This window comes from Monodelphis domestica, chromosome 2 (assembly GCF_027887165.1).
Source record: "Monodelphis domestica isolate mMonDom1 chromosome 2, mMonDom1.pri, whole genome shotgun sequence".
NCBI classification, from domain to species: Eukaryota; Metazoa; Chordata; class Mammalia; order Didelphimorphia; family Didelphidae; genus Monodelphis; species Monodelphis domestica.
The window spans coordinates 472,083,822-472,098,182 of NC_077228.1; the positions used below are offsets into that span (position 1 = coordinate 472,083,822).

General features: G+C 41.2%; 1 protein-coding gene across 1 annotated transcript; it reads right to left on the bottom strand.

Annotated features, from left to right (window-relative positions):
- Nucleotides 1-8,368: 8,368 nt before the first annotated feature.
- LOC100020719 (EF-hand domain-containing protein D1-like) lies at nucleotides 8,369-9,374 on the bottom strand. The gene has a single exon (XM_056814858.1). It carries the CDS (start codon nucleotides 9,311-9,313, stop codon nucleotides 8,570-8,572), a length of 744 nt encoding a protein of 247 aa, XP_056670836.1. The 5' UTR covers nucleotides 9,314-9,374; the 3' UTR covers nucleotides 8,369-8,569.
- Nucleotides 9,375-14,361: the final 4,987 nt, after the last annotated feature.

Consider the following 14,361-nt stretch of genomic DNA (forward strand, 5'->3'; position numbering starts at 1 on the left):
AGAAGAGAGTTTGAGTAAAAGAAAAAGATAACATTTTTCTCCTTTTCCCTTTTCTTCATATTTACCTTTTCAGGTATTCCATGCTCTTTGTTTTTCGGTGTTGAACTTTACACAGAGCTCTGGTCTTTTCTCTGCAAAAACTTGGAAATCTTCTATTTTGTTGAATGCCCATACTTTCCCTTGGAAGTATATAGTCAGTTCTGCTGGATAGCTGATTCTTGGTTGAAGACCCAGCTCTCATGCCTTTCTGAAAATCATGTTGCATGCCTTACGATCATTCAGAGTGGAACTTGCAAGGTCTTGTGTGACCCTGATTGGCATTCCTTTATATCTAAATTGTCTTTTTCTGGCTTCTTGTAGAATTTTTTCTTTTGTTTGAGAGCTTTGGAATTTGGCAATTACATTCCTGGGAGTTGTCTTTTGGGGATTTAGTGTAGAGGGTGTTCTGTGAGCTCTGTCATTGGCTGTATTGCCCCCTTGTTCTAGAATCTCTGGGCAATTTTCTTTGATTATATCTTGTATTACGATGTCTAGTTTGCTGTTTATTTCTGTCTTTTCTAGAAGTCCAATTATTCTTAAATTATCTCTTCTCCCTCTATTTTCCAAATCTGTCACCTTGTCAATGAGATATTTTATGTTCTCTTCTAATTTCTTGGTCTTTTGGCTTTGCTTTATTAGTTCTTGCTTTAAAGCCTGGTTTTCCTTTTCAGTTTGGTCAAACTGGTTTTGTAGATGCGTGAATTTCTTTTGCATTATTTCCCATTTTTCCTCCCAGAAGGCTTCCATCTTTTTGATCATTTCTGATTCATATTCTTCATGGGTTTGTGGAGAGTTTCCATTTCCTTTGGAAGGTTTAGGAGCATTTGCTTGGGTTTCCTCTTCTATCTCCTCTGTGTTTTGTATTTTTGCTCTATAAAATGTGTTCAAAGTCGCCTCCTTCTTGTTTTTTTTTTTTTTTTGGAATTTTGGGTTTTTTGTGCTTCTGTGGAATTTGCCATCTCTATCTGAGTGGGGAGGATTAGCTTTTCTTATCTCTGTCTGGCTTTCAGAGGTTTTAGCCCTAGGCAGATTGTACTTTCTATGGCTTGGCCCTTGTTTCTGTTCCTCACCCGCCCCCGAAGAGCCAGCACTCTGAGGGGGGGGGTCGTGACTTCCAGGAGCTCTGAGGGCTGGTGATAGGATTAACCTTAGACTGAGTATGCCCTTAGGCAAGGAACTTCAGTGAGACTCAGATGGAAGGATCTGGTCAGGGGGCTACAGTCTCCTCCTGTCTCTCTCTGTTTCCCTGCTGTCTGGGTGCCCCCTTGCCTGGGTCAGGTAGTTTTAAGGATTTGGCCTTCAGTTCCAAAGACCTTTTGCCAGCCCTGAGGGTTACTATTGTTTCAGACAACCCTGTACTCTGAGGGGGGGGGTGCTGTGGCTTCCTGGAGCTCTGAGGACTGGTGATAGGATTAACCTCAGACTGAGTATGCCATCAGGCAGCGACCTTCAGTGAGACCCAGATGGAAGGTTCTGGTCAGGGGGCTATGGGCCCCCAGTCCCTTCTCTCTGCCTCCCTGCTGTCTGGGTGCCCCCACGACTGGCTGAGATCTTTTTCAGGGGGCAGCCCTCAGAACAGCCGGCTCCTGAGGGCCCCCTGCCTGCCCTAAGGTTCCTGTTGCTGCCTCAGACTCAGCAATCTGGGTTGGGGGGGATGGGTCCTGGGACCTTCCCTTTGCCTTCCCCTTAGAACCGAGTGATCTCGGGCTCCAACTCTTGGGGGGCCACACCTTTTCATCCACATCCAGGAGGAGTGATTCTGGGGTCTATTCTGCTGTTTGTTTTGAATTTCGATGCCCTAGGAGCATTCCGTTTGAGATCGCTAAGGAAGGGTTTCTGGAGCTCCGAACTTTAGGTTTTTCTAAGCTGCCATCTTGACCAGAAGTTGAAGTTCTGGATTTTCTGCCACTGAGTTGAAACAAATAGCAGGTGGAATCTTAGAGAGAAGATATTGACAAGACTGACAGTTGGTGGGGGAAGGGGAAACTGGGAGTGACAGTTGGTCTTGTGACTAAAACTTCCTTCCTGGCCCTGGAACTGGAAGGAGCTCTCTCCCTGTCTCTGGATAGAAGTGCCTCTATTCCTGAATTTCCCAACTGTGTGCTTTACCTGGATCCCCGTGATTGTGTTCATCAGACCAAAGGACTTAAGGGAAGCAGTTTGGACTGTAAGGCCAGTCTTTAGGGGCATCAGCCTGAAAAGACAGGCCCAACCAGCTCTAAAGTCAGAACTTTTCTCCATCTTGCTGTCTACTGCTAAGACTTTCAATTTAAGAAAACTAGCACAGATTAGCATAGACAGGAATAAAGGAAACACTCCACCAGTCTGTGAGGCCTGGCCTCAGCTCAGAAGCTGAGACTCAACCCTCATCTAGGGAAACCCCTCTTCCCTCTTCCCTGCTACCTCCCCAATCCAAACTTGTTATTAAAATTTATCTTTATTTGAATATCACAGTCAGATAAGAGGACTACTATTTCAGGAGACACAGAGGGAGCTGAAACCCAGGACAGCCAGTCAACTATAAACAATCCTTATTGGACTTCTGCTGAGCAACTAAGTCTGGGTCGAGGCTTGCCCCTCAGGAGGGTCCATGCTTAACTGCTATGGGGTATCTTCCACATCAGTCCAATAGAGAAGACATCCCCTCAGGCTATCATAAGTGGCCCATTTCTTGGGAACCCCATTTTTCAAAAATAGCCTCTAGACAGGGGGCATCTCTCTGCTTTTGTCTGATGAAAATGATCACAGGGATCCAGGTAGAGCACACAGTTGGGAAATGCAGGAATAAAGGCAGTTCTATCCAGAGACAGGGAGAGAGGCTCCTTCCAGTTCTGGGGTCAGGCAGGAAGTGCTCCTCACAAGACCAACTGCCACTCCCAGTTGCCCCTTCCAACACCAACTGTCAATCTTGTCAATTTCTTCTCTCTAATAATCCCACTGCTGTTTGTTCCAACTCAGTGGCAGAAAGTCCAGAACTTCCTTAGTTTTACTTTGCTCACAGCAAAGTCAATTTAATTAACCTAGTGTGAAGTGTCAAGTTCATTTTCCCTTTAAAATATTTTTAAATGATGCACTAATGTGTAAATATATTCTTCTGTACTGCCAATATTCTCGCATCCTCTATTTTTCAAACATCTTGGCCAGAGATTCAGCAATGTATTTCATTTATACCTGGTGACAAATTCATTTAGAACAATCAGAAACTCTCTTGCAATCTCCTTTACTATCTTCTACTTATTTCAATTTTCTATTATGGGTAAAATTGTCTATGGCAAAATAAAACAGAACCAGAACCAAAACCAAAATTAAAAAACAACAACAACAACATAAATTTAGGAAAGAAATAGACCTTATTTAGCTTGCCAGCCAACAAATCTCACCCACACTGGGCAGAGACTTCCCTGAGGAACAAAAAAAAAAAAGGCATAAATTGGTTTCACTTAGGTAGGAGGTGAATTGGCAATGAGGGTGTCTCAAGATTGGACAAGGCTTGTTGCTGAAGCTAGTTACTGGAAAAGTTCTTTAGGCTAGCTATCTCTTGTAATCCTACCCTAATAGGAAAAAATATTCTTGCTAATTCAGTAAATAGGAAGGTCTAGGATAGGCTGGAGATTGAAATAAAAACAGGGTCAGGAGCAAGTTAGAGGAAATACAGATAAAATAGAGTTGCTTTAACTTTCTCAGCTACCCACACTAATGTTTCTATATTATACTACTTACTATACTACTACTATACTTTGTTAGCCCAAAGTTTTCTATGCTTCATAGAAAAAAAAGCAAAATTAAAATTACCTTTTATCTTGTCACTTATCCCTTCTACTATGAATAGCAGTCTCATCCTTTGATCTTCCTTTCCTCCCCAACATAAACAGATAGCATAGTTTCCCCCAATATGCCCCACTTGGCAAAAATAGAAGTTATTCCTTCCTCCAGGAAAATGACTGGAAACAGGCGCTAGAGAAGACTATGTCCATTCAAAGCAACAAATTGTGTTCAAAAGTTGAATGACAAGATCTCACATCAAAGTAAACACACACTAAATGTTCTTCACCATGGCTTTAATTCTATGACACTCTAGTTCCTCTGTATCTGATAGTAAGTATTAAATACATGTTTTAATGAAGACTCTAATCTCTTCCCATTTGAATCCTAAAGTTGCTTCCCTTCTCATTGCCTCCAAATAATTCAGTCAACACACAGGCCTTTAATCAAGTAAAAATGAAAGTAAAATGTAGCAATGTTAACATCTGACCATCTAGAGTAGCTACAGATGCTTCTGGTAAAATCTGCATTTCTGATTACCCATACCATCTCTTCTGCATCCTGGTCCTTTGAGTAGGAAGATGGCAGAGATACACCCAAAGGCCTTTTGGGGGTTAAATGAGTGTTACCAAATATTTTCAGTTTCAGTCATAATTGGCCTCCCCAAAAAGTGCTTCTATAAATATTTTTGTACAAGTGGGTCCTGGCCTCCTATCTTTGGCATCTTTGTGATACAGATCTAATAGTGGTATTGTTGTGGGAGAGCTTTGAGGTGAAACCTCAGGTTCAGGACAAGTTACTCTTTGCAAGGATGCAAGATCCAAAATTTAGCTTAAAAATAAAAAGAGAAATTGATTAATTTGGAAGTCATGTTGAAAGGCCAGGAGACAGTGGGTAGGTGGAGCCTGGCCAAGGAAATAAGTTTTGGGTTATTCATAAGCTTTTGAAAACAGGGGTTACAGGAAAAGGAAGGGGGGATGGAGTGATTAAGGAATGAGGCAATTTATTGAGGTTGGGGATATAAGAGAATGATCTGTGGAATTCAAAGGTTGATTATATTAAGTACCACTCAATGCTTATCAGAGTGGAACCAGGAAGTGCATATCTATATTAATTAAATATCAAAAGGATAGTTCAAAGTGGGAGGTGAGTGCTCCTGGAAAGGAATTTTTCATGTCCCTTTTGACCCAGAACATTTCTGGAGTTTGGGGTGTCCAGAGGGATACTTGTATCAGTATGATATCACTTATCTTTTTTTCACAATTTTTTTCAGAAGTTTTTCTCTTTTTTTCACAATTTTTTTCACAAGTTTTTCACAATTATTTTCCAACATTTTGCATTTGTGAATTTTAAAACTTCTCAGACTCTACCTTAGAACATTTGGTTAAGGCTATTCCCCATTTAAACAATGGAGGTACTTAGTCAGGAATGTATGTGGGAATTTTACATTACTCCACCCATACTTAGGTATACTTTAGGGGAAGGTAAAGTTGTAAAACTCATTACAGAACAATGAAAATGTCCCTAACTCATACTTATAGTGAGGCCAAAATCTTAAGCTTGGTCTATTTTTAGATCTAATACAAAAGGGTGCTAAGTAAATGTTAATGAATCACTAAAAGGTCAAGCAACTTACAAGGGCAAGCTTAGCAAGAGGTGTGAAGTTTTAGTCTACTTAGGGAAGGTGATTAACAAAAGAAGATGTGAATTAAGAATGGTCAGTCCTGTGGAAAACATCTACTGTGATTGGTAGATGTGAAAATTTAGGAGAGGTGACATAAGAGAAATTTCTCTTTAAAAGGAGCTGGCTCTATCAACTTATGGGGAGTTGTATCTAGGACTAGTTGGAGTAGCTGGGCCTCTGAACTTGGTTGGAGTTTTTCTTGGGACAAAATCTTGAGGTGTGTGTATGTCAACTGTGTGGTATAATATGCAAAAAACCTCATATAATCTTAGAGTATTTTAAGAGATATAGTGATAGTCATGCAGCAATGTAGCCTTATGTGTGTAAAGATGAACTTAGAGTTGTGACTTTAAATCTAGATTTAAATGGTCACCAAATAAAATTCACAAGTAGTCTGGAAATATATGATAATATAATTAATATAGAGGGAAGGAATTTAAGGAGAAGAGAGAGGGAGAGGAAAAAAGAATTAATTTAAACTGCTTTGGCTCAGGCTAAGCCATGCAGTAGTTAAAGGCCTTGGCCAAAGGGGCATCCCTGAGCCCAAGGGAAAAGGAAGTCAGTCTTATTACTCACCAAGAGAACATCTCAAGGAAGCTGTCTGAGTGAGCTCCTCCAGGCTGAGTAGCAGGACAGAACTAGAGCCCAAGCTATTCACAGGAAGTGATCAGCCAGAACCAACTTTCCGGGGAAAGAGGTTTTTTTTTTTTACTTTTATTTTCCAATTGGTTTTATTAGTACCTTGGGTGTTTCCATCACAGACTTTCACAAATATACATCCAAATCTCCATTCAGTGAATCTTCCCTTGCAAAAAGATCAAAGGACTCGGGAACCATCTTTGATTGTATATATAACATTCAGATCACGTAGCCTCCCACCTCTCCAAGTCAAGAAAAATGCATTCATTAAACATTTACTTTGTGCCAGGCCCAGTGCTAAGAGCTGAGGGTACATCAGCTGGGCCCCTGCCAACACAGACCCTGCAGTCTAATGGGGAGGGAGGGGCAGCTTGTCAATAGCTACCTACAAACAAGGCCTATACAAGATCAGTTGGGGATCCTCTCTGATGGAAGATTTGCTCTGATCCACAAATGCAAACTTCCAGGGGGCAGGTCCAATCTTGTTTTGATCTTGGTATTCCTAGTGCCTGGTATAGATTAATGAACATTACATTAGGACATTCTTTGGGAGATCCCTACACCAATGCTGGGTAATACAATGGTTATGATACTGATCTTGGAGCCAGAATGATCTGAATTCAAATACTGTCTCAGATACTAACAAGTCACTTAGCCTCTATCTGCCTCAGTTTCATCAACTTTAAAGCAAGGATAGTAACTATATCTACCAACTGTCATTAGTTATGGTAAGGATCAATGAGATATTCATAAAACATTTTCAAACCTTAAACTGCTACATAAAAGCTAGCAATTATTATTATTTTTACTACTACTGTGGTCACTCCAGCTCAGGCTGCTTACTATCTGCATGACCTCAGAACTCATTCAGACCTCCGACCTCAGACTATCTGCATGAACTCAGTCCTTTTACATCCTGAGGCCTTAGTTTCCTCATCTTTACAAGTGGGTGAGTTGCATTTGATGGCCTCTAAGGCCCCTTCTATTAGCCTAAGTGTATTAGCCTATTCCTACCTCCCAACCATATTTCCAAGGATCAGTGGTACCCAACCAGTCCTGGCCTCCAGTCTGAGCATCCATGGGCATTTGGTAATATAACCAACCCCCTAATTCAATCTTCTGCTCTTTACCTATCCCATGCATTCAATGAAAGTGTTAGCAAGCCAGTGAGATAATACATTTTATTTGCATAGTTCATTTGGCAAGGATAACTAATTAGGCTGGGAAACACTGATTTCTTAGAAAAAGAATAGCTACAAAATAGGTATATAAAACCCCCATGTATCCTAATAAATATTGAGTGGTAAGAGTGACCTTTTAAAGCATTATATGTATTGCTAAAAAGAGCTCAAAGTAGTCTATAGTTCTTTAATCTATTAAAAATTAGTTTCATTATTCTTCCATGCTCACCATTTTAATACCATGATTCCCACCTCTCCCCCCTCCCCAATAAAAGAGATCAAAAAGAACAAAGGACCAAGGGTGAAAGAGTTGCTCCTCCTTGGACAAGGAGAAAGGGGAATAAAAGACAGAAACATTTCTGAAGTCTTACATACTCAGTGAGCATGTGAGGTTTTTAATGGCAACCATGGAAATTGGGTCCATACTCACCTGTCTCTACATGAAAAGTTCCAGGACAATGGCCAGGTGTTCTGGCTAGACTCAGGTGTCCTGTATTAATCCAACAATCTAAACTGGCAAACTGACAAAGTATTACCATGTAGAGGTCAAAGGGGGAGTCCCTTGGCATGGAGCTTCTCATCATCCATTTAAAACCACCTCTATGAGAAGAGTGGCAGAAAATCAGAGGGGCTTTTAGAATGGCCTCCCCCCAACACTGAGGTCTTTCTGGGATCTACTCCATAGCTCTTGGACCTCTCCCCCTTTCTTCAAACACTTGGTGAGGGACGAAGGTTTTACAGCTTATCCTTGCCACTTTTGTGGCAGTTGATGGAAGAAGGGGAGAATCTAAATCAAAGCCAACAGTGTAGACCTCCAATGAGTGCACTTGAAAAATGCAATCAGTCTGAAACCGGGAATGCAGGAGAATGGCAGAGCTCTACCTCTGGCCAAATTACCTCCATGAAAGGTTGGGCCAAAGGGGAGGAAACAGGGATAATAAAAGTCACCAAGAAAATGGCAAAATCCTGGAAACATTCAAAGGCTTGAAGAACAGTGTTTGGGTAAGAAATGGAATCGTTTCCTTTTATTACAGAATTCTCTTTCTATTTGACCTTCCTTGCTGTTTCCTCAGGTTTTAGGATTACCAGTTACCCTTCCAGGCACAACTGGCAGGAAGCTTAAGAAGAAAGATCACCAGAGCTGGGGACCAGGGACATCCAATGAGAGATGGGTCCTGCTTGGGAGACCAGGTGCTGGCCATTTGTATTGTACAGCTGGTAGAAGTCAAGGCAAGTCTCTGAGTACACTCCAGCCTAGCTGGAGCTACTGGGAGAAGGCAGCTCGGCGTTCTCTGAAGAGAGCCCTCCGCTGTTTTCTGTCCTCTGCCTCCTGTTTTCGGGCATTCTGCTCTGCTTTGATCTCAGCTTCGAATCGGCTGGTCATGGACAGGTCATAGACCTTGGCTTCGAAAAAATTCTTGGCCCCTTTCACACCTTCTATGGCCACATTGATCTCGGAGAGCTTGGCCAGGGATATCAAGCTGATCTCTGACCCCAGTCCCCCTGAGGCTGCTTTGCTGAAAATCAGCAAAAACTCCCGAAAACTGAGCTTGCTGTCCAGGTCCTTATCCACCTTCCTGATCATTTCCTTTAAGCCCAGGTGCGTCTGGGGGGCCCCCAGCTTCTCCATCATCAGCTTCAGTTGCATCAGGTCGATGTAGCCATCCTTCCCAGAGTCATACCTTCGGAAGAGGCTCTCCATGTCCTTGATCTGGCGGTGGCTGAACTCGGGAAACTCGGTGTAGAGCTTGAAGACCTTGATGGGCGGGAGCCGCGCCGTTCCCTTGTGCATGCCCTGACACCTGTTCAGCTGCTCCTTAAGCTCGGCGCCCACTTTGGCCATGAGCTCCTCAGCGGGCAGCTTGTTTCCCTGGCTCGGGGAGCCACAGGGCCAGGCCGGCGCGGGCACCGCATATAAGCCATTTTGCTGCGGAATCCGGATGACCTCTGCCTCCTGCTCCAGCCTCAGCCTCCGATGCAGCTTCAGGGTAAGCTCCTGGCTGGCCATGGCCCCAGGACTCGCAGTTCCCCACGTTCACTGGTCGCTTCTTCCTGGGAACAGCTTGAAACTGCTCTGGGGGAAAGAGTTTTTGAGAGAGGAAAAAATCCCCAATATATACACCTTTCACCCTTGTGTCTCCACCTCTAAATGATCACATCTACCAATCACATCAAAGGCTTTCTTCAGGACGGCCCATACTTTAAGTTATCACCTTCTTTGATTAGTTTCTATCTTTTGAACTACTTCACACTTCTTTGTTAAGTTCACCTTTTGTGAGTTACTTGGCCTTTTTGTGATTAATTTAACCTGTATAGTTACTTAACACTTTTTTCTATTAGTCTAAAAATAGACAGCTTAAAATTCTAGCTTCACTATAAGGTGAGATCTAAGTACCTTCATTGTTCAATTAGGAGATTACAACTTTATCTTCCCCTAAAGTATGTGAAGTAGGGTAGAGTAATGTAAAGTACTACAAGACATTCCTGAAACTGTTACAGAGGGTGTTTTCACTGCTACAATCAGAAGATAGCTAAATCAAATCTTCTAAAGTATGGTCTGAGTAGGGTAGAGTAGTTTTAAAATTCACATGTGGGATGTGAGCTTATTGACTCAAAATGGAAAAAAAAATGAAAGACTATGAGATCACTTACTCTGATGGGCTGAGGGTGTCCACAACAGAGATGTATCTCAGTTGGGAGACACTTGCTGTACTTGAGGCAGGTTTTTAATTTCAAGGGGAGGGTCTCCTCCTGCACGAAGGTCTCACAATCTAACAACCAATCAACCAATCTTCTCCTCTGGGCTCATGATCTCTTCCCAAAATACAATACTGACCCTCTTCCATGCTTGTACACACCCCTCAAACCTCAATCAGCTTTGTATACCCTTTTGAGTCAAGTTGCAGGGTAATTTAACCCTCCTGCAGAAGTATTGAGGGGCAATAGGGGGAGATTGTTCTTGACCCAGTACATCCACACCTCTTCCATGTAGCAGGTATACAGAAAGAAAAAGAAAGGGAAGGGGTAATAGGGAATTTCTACCTAGTCTATCCAGCACAACCAACATGAGTCCCCTTCAGCCTGGTCATATCTTACCTTTAAGGAGGTATTTAGTTCTGCCAACCATTTCTTAAGGCAGTCATAGATAGGCTGAAATATGCATGGGAGGGCAAAAAGTATTGTGAAGTACTCTGCATTCTTCTTCATATTGTTGTGGGAGAAGTTTAGGTATAACCCTGCATTTGGACAGGTACCCTTTGCAAGAATGCAACACTCCAAAAACTTAGTTTAAAAATAAGAAGAGTTTTGGAAACCAGAAGTGGAGTCAAGATGTCAGCCTAGAGGTAGCAAAAGTTCAGATCTCTGAAAACCTTTCCTTATGGATTACAAACTAAATGCTCCTAGGGGACTGAAAACCTAACACTAGGACAGAGCAAAGGATCTCTCCTGCAGCACTCAACTTACAAGGTATCCTTTCCAAAAGCCTGAATTTGAGAACATTTGGGTTTAAGGGGAAAGAAGAAGGATGGTCCCAGGACCCCTCCCCCACCTAGAGCTCTGAACCTCCACCAGTATCTATAACCTCTGGGATTATAAGGGTGCTGGTCTGGAGGGAGTACCTTGCAGGCAAAGCTGTGCCAGGCTCAGAGCATTGAACACATATTGTGGGGAAGCAGTTGGAGAAGTGCAGAGTGGGCAGCCTAGTTGCAGCAGCAGAGACACTCCATATTGCCCTCCCACCCACCCCTTTCTAGAGGTTTTGGTCTCAGGGCATATCCAACTCTGCAACTCAGCTGGGCTTAATCCCATTAAAGCTTTCAGAGGGAAGGGAAGCTCAAGCTCCAACACACCTCCTCCACAGACTGCAATGAGAAATTTGCTGACTAAGCTCCAAGGGTAATGGCTGACAGAAAAGCCCCAAACCAGAGATCCAAAACAAAATGAGAGGAGAAAATGCACAGGCAAATACAGGAAATAAAGAAGGGGTAAATATGAGCAAATAATAGAAAAAGAAAAAAGAAATTACAATATACAACTTCTAACCAGGCAATAAACTAAGAACAAATGCAACAGAGGAAGATCAAGGAATATCAAGCAAAAACACAGAAACTCCAGTGCATTGGATGTAGTCTTTGGAAGAATTCCAAATACAAATCAAAACACAATTAAGAGAGGCTGAAGACAACTGGGAAAAGAACTTAAAAAGCAAGATTGGTCATGTGGAAACAGAAAACTGTGGCTAGAAAGCCAAAATTAATCAGCTTGAAAACAATGCAAAGGCAATGAAAGATGAGAAGGAGAATGATGACCAAAAAGCCAGGGATGAAATCCAGTCTTTAAAAACCAAAATACAACAATTAGAAGCAAATGATGTCACAATGCAGCAGGACACCATAAAACAAAATTAAAAGAATGAAAAAATTGAGGAAAAAAGGAAGCACCTCATTCACAAAGCAGAAGATAGAGAAAATCATTCCAGGAGAGACAACTTAAGTATCATTGGTCTACCAGAAGACCATGACAAAAGAAAGGCTGGACATCAAACTACAGAAAATTATTCAAGAAAACTGCCCCAATATTCTATCACAAGAGGGAAAAGTGGAGATTGAAAGAATCCACAGATCACCTCCTGTACTTAATCCCCAACTAACAACACCCAGGAATGTTATAGCCAAATTCAAGAACTATCAGACCAAGGAAAAAATATTAAAAACTACTAAGAAGAAGTTATTCAGATATCATAGAACTTTAGTGAGGATAACATGGGATCTGACTGCATCTACACTGAAGGACCAAAAGGCATGGAATATGGCATTCTAGAAAGCAAGGGAACTAGGTCTACAACCACGAATCAACTACCCAGCAAAACGGACTATATTCCAACAGGGGAAAGTATTTTGATTTAACAAAATAAAAGTATTCCTAGCATTTGTAAAGAAATGACCAGACCTGAACAGAAAATTTGGTGCCCAAGCACAGAACTCAAGAGAATCATCAAAAGGTAATTAAGAAAGAGGTAACATAGAAAAACAAAACAAAACAAAATAAAATACACCTTTTTTAAGGAGACCGAATAAGTTAAAATGATATGTATACTTATAAGAAATGAGGTCATTTGTAATTCTTAAATATTGTTATTATCACCTGGGTAGCTAGAAGAATTATACTTAGAGGGAACAGTGACAAATTTTATAGGATGAAATGCCAAGACATACATATTTATATAGATGTAATATGTATAAATATCTATCTATCTATCTATCTATTTGTGAATCTAAAAAATTCTCAGACCCTACTTCAGAACACTTGGTTATGACCATTCCCCATTTTAAACAATGAAGGAACATAGATCAGGAATGTGAGACCTCTACTCCACCCCGACTTAAGCATTCTTTAGGCGAAGATAAAGTTGTAAACTCCTTGCTGAACAATGAAAAATACTTAAACCATACTCATATTAAGGCAAAAAGTTCTTAAGATGTACCTATTTTTAGATCTAATACAAAAGGGTGCTAAGTACCTATAAAGGTCAGGCAAATTGGAAACTTACAAGGAGCAAAGAGGTGAGAACTTACTCAGAGATTTTAGTCTACTCAGGTGTGAATTACTCAAAAGTTTAGTCTACTCAGGTGTGAATTAAGAATGGTCTGTCCTTTGGAAAACATCTACTGTGTTTGGTAGATGTGAGAACTTAAGGGAGGTGACATAGGAGAAAATTCCCTTTAAAATGAGGTCAAAAAGAGGTCTCTGGGTATTCAGCTGGGAAAAGCTGAACTGGAGGAGGCAGCTGGCCAAAGCTGCCTTGAAGGGCTTGATGGCTGAACTTGATTGAGCTAACTGAAGCTGAACTGGTGTCTCTCTGAACACTAAAATCTTGCTTGGACAAATCTTGTGGTGAGTTGATAAAAGACTGACTGATCTCTCTCTTAGGGTTTTCAGCCTAGGCTTGCTCATGCTGGCCTAGGCTTGTCTAGCCTTTTTCTCATTATTTCCTTTTTCTCTCTCTCTCCCTTTCTTTAATTTCTCATTTGCATTAAATAATATCTCTATAAAACCCAGCAGACTTGGGTATATTTAATACTTGGGAATTTTTCCCTGGCGACCACTTTATAATTTGATTTAAAACAAGACACTGTATTAAAACCATATTTTCTGCGGTCACAATTTAAGCCAAACACTCTTATATCTGCCACAGTTTATGGCTGCCAACTATTTTAACTCTTACATATCTTTCTATCTATCTATCTATCTATCTATCCACACAGCCAAAGCTCAAGTAAGAGATTAAAAAGAGGTTAAAAGAAATGGGAAAAGAATGAAATGGGATAAATTTATATGTCACAAAGAAGCACATGGAGGAAGTGGGGAGAACATCAATACACTGGGAGGGTAAAGAGGTTGGAGATAGGAAACACTCAATTCTTAAGTACATTGAAATTGACTCAAGGAAGGAAGAACAATCAAATACATCTGGGGTAGAGAATAGATTTGCACCCTATAGGGAAGTGGAAGGGTAACAAAGGGACTGGTGGGGAGGGAAGCACTAAAAGGGAGGGAGAGGTTGGGGGGTAGTTTAAAAAGACTGTAAAGAAAATAAGATGGGAATAAGAAGAGTGGGGGGTAGAATGGAAAGTAAAATAAGGGTGGGAATTAGGGGGACTGATTAAAAACAAAACATTGGTGTAGAAGGAAATAGTGAAAGAAGAAAAGTCAAGACTGGGAGTGGAAATCAAAATGCTGGGAAATACAGTTTGTAATCATAACTCTGAATGTGAATGGAATGAACTCACCCATAAAACGTAAGTGAATAGCAGAGTAGATTAGAAATCAAAACCCTGCCATATGCTACAAGAAACACACCTGAGGAAAATAGACATGCATAGAGTAAAAATCAGAGGCAGGAACCAAATATATTGGGCACCAACTGATAAAAAGAATTCAGGAGTCACAATAATGATATCCGACAAAGCCAAAGTAAAAATAGATCAAGTCAAAAGAGATAGGGAATTTAATTGCATCTTGATAAAAAGCAGTATAGAGAATGAGGAAATAGCA

What these genes read in the sequence shown, in the direction of transcription:
- LOC100020719 (XM_056814858.1), bottom strand. Translation starts at nt 9,313, where the DNA reads ATGGCCAGCCAGGAGCTTACCCTGAAGCTGCATCGGAGGCTGAGGCTG.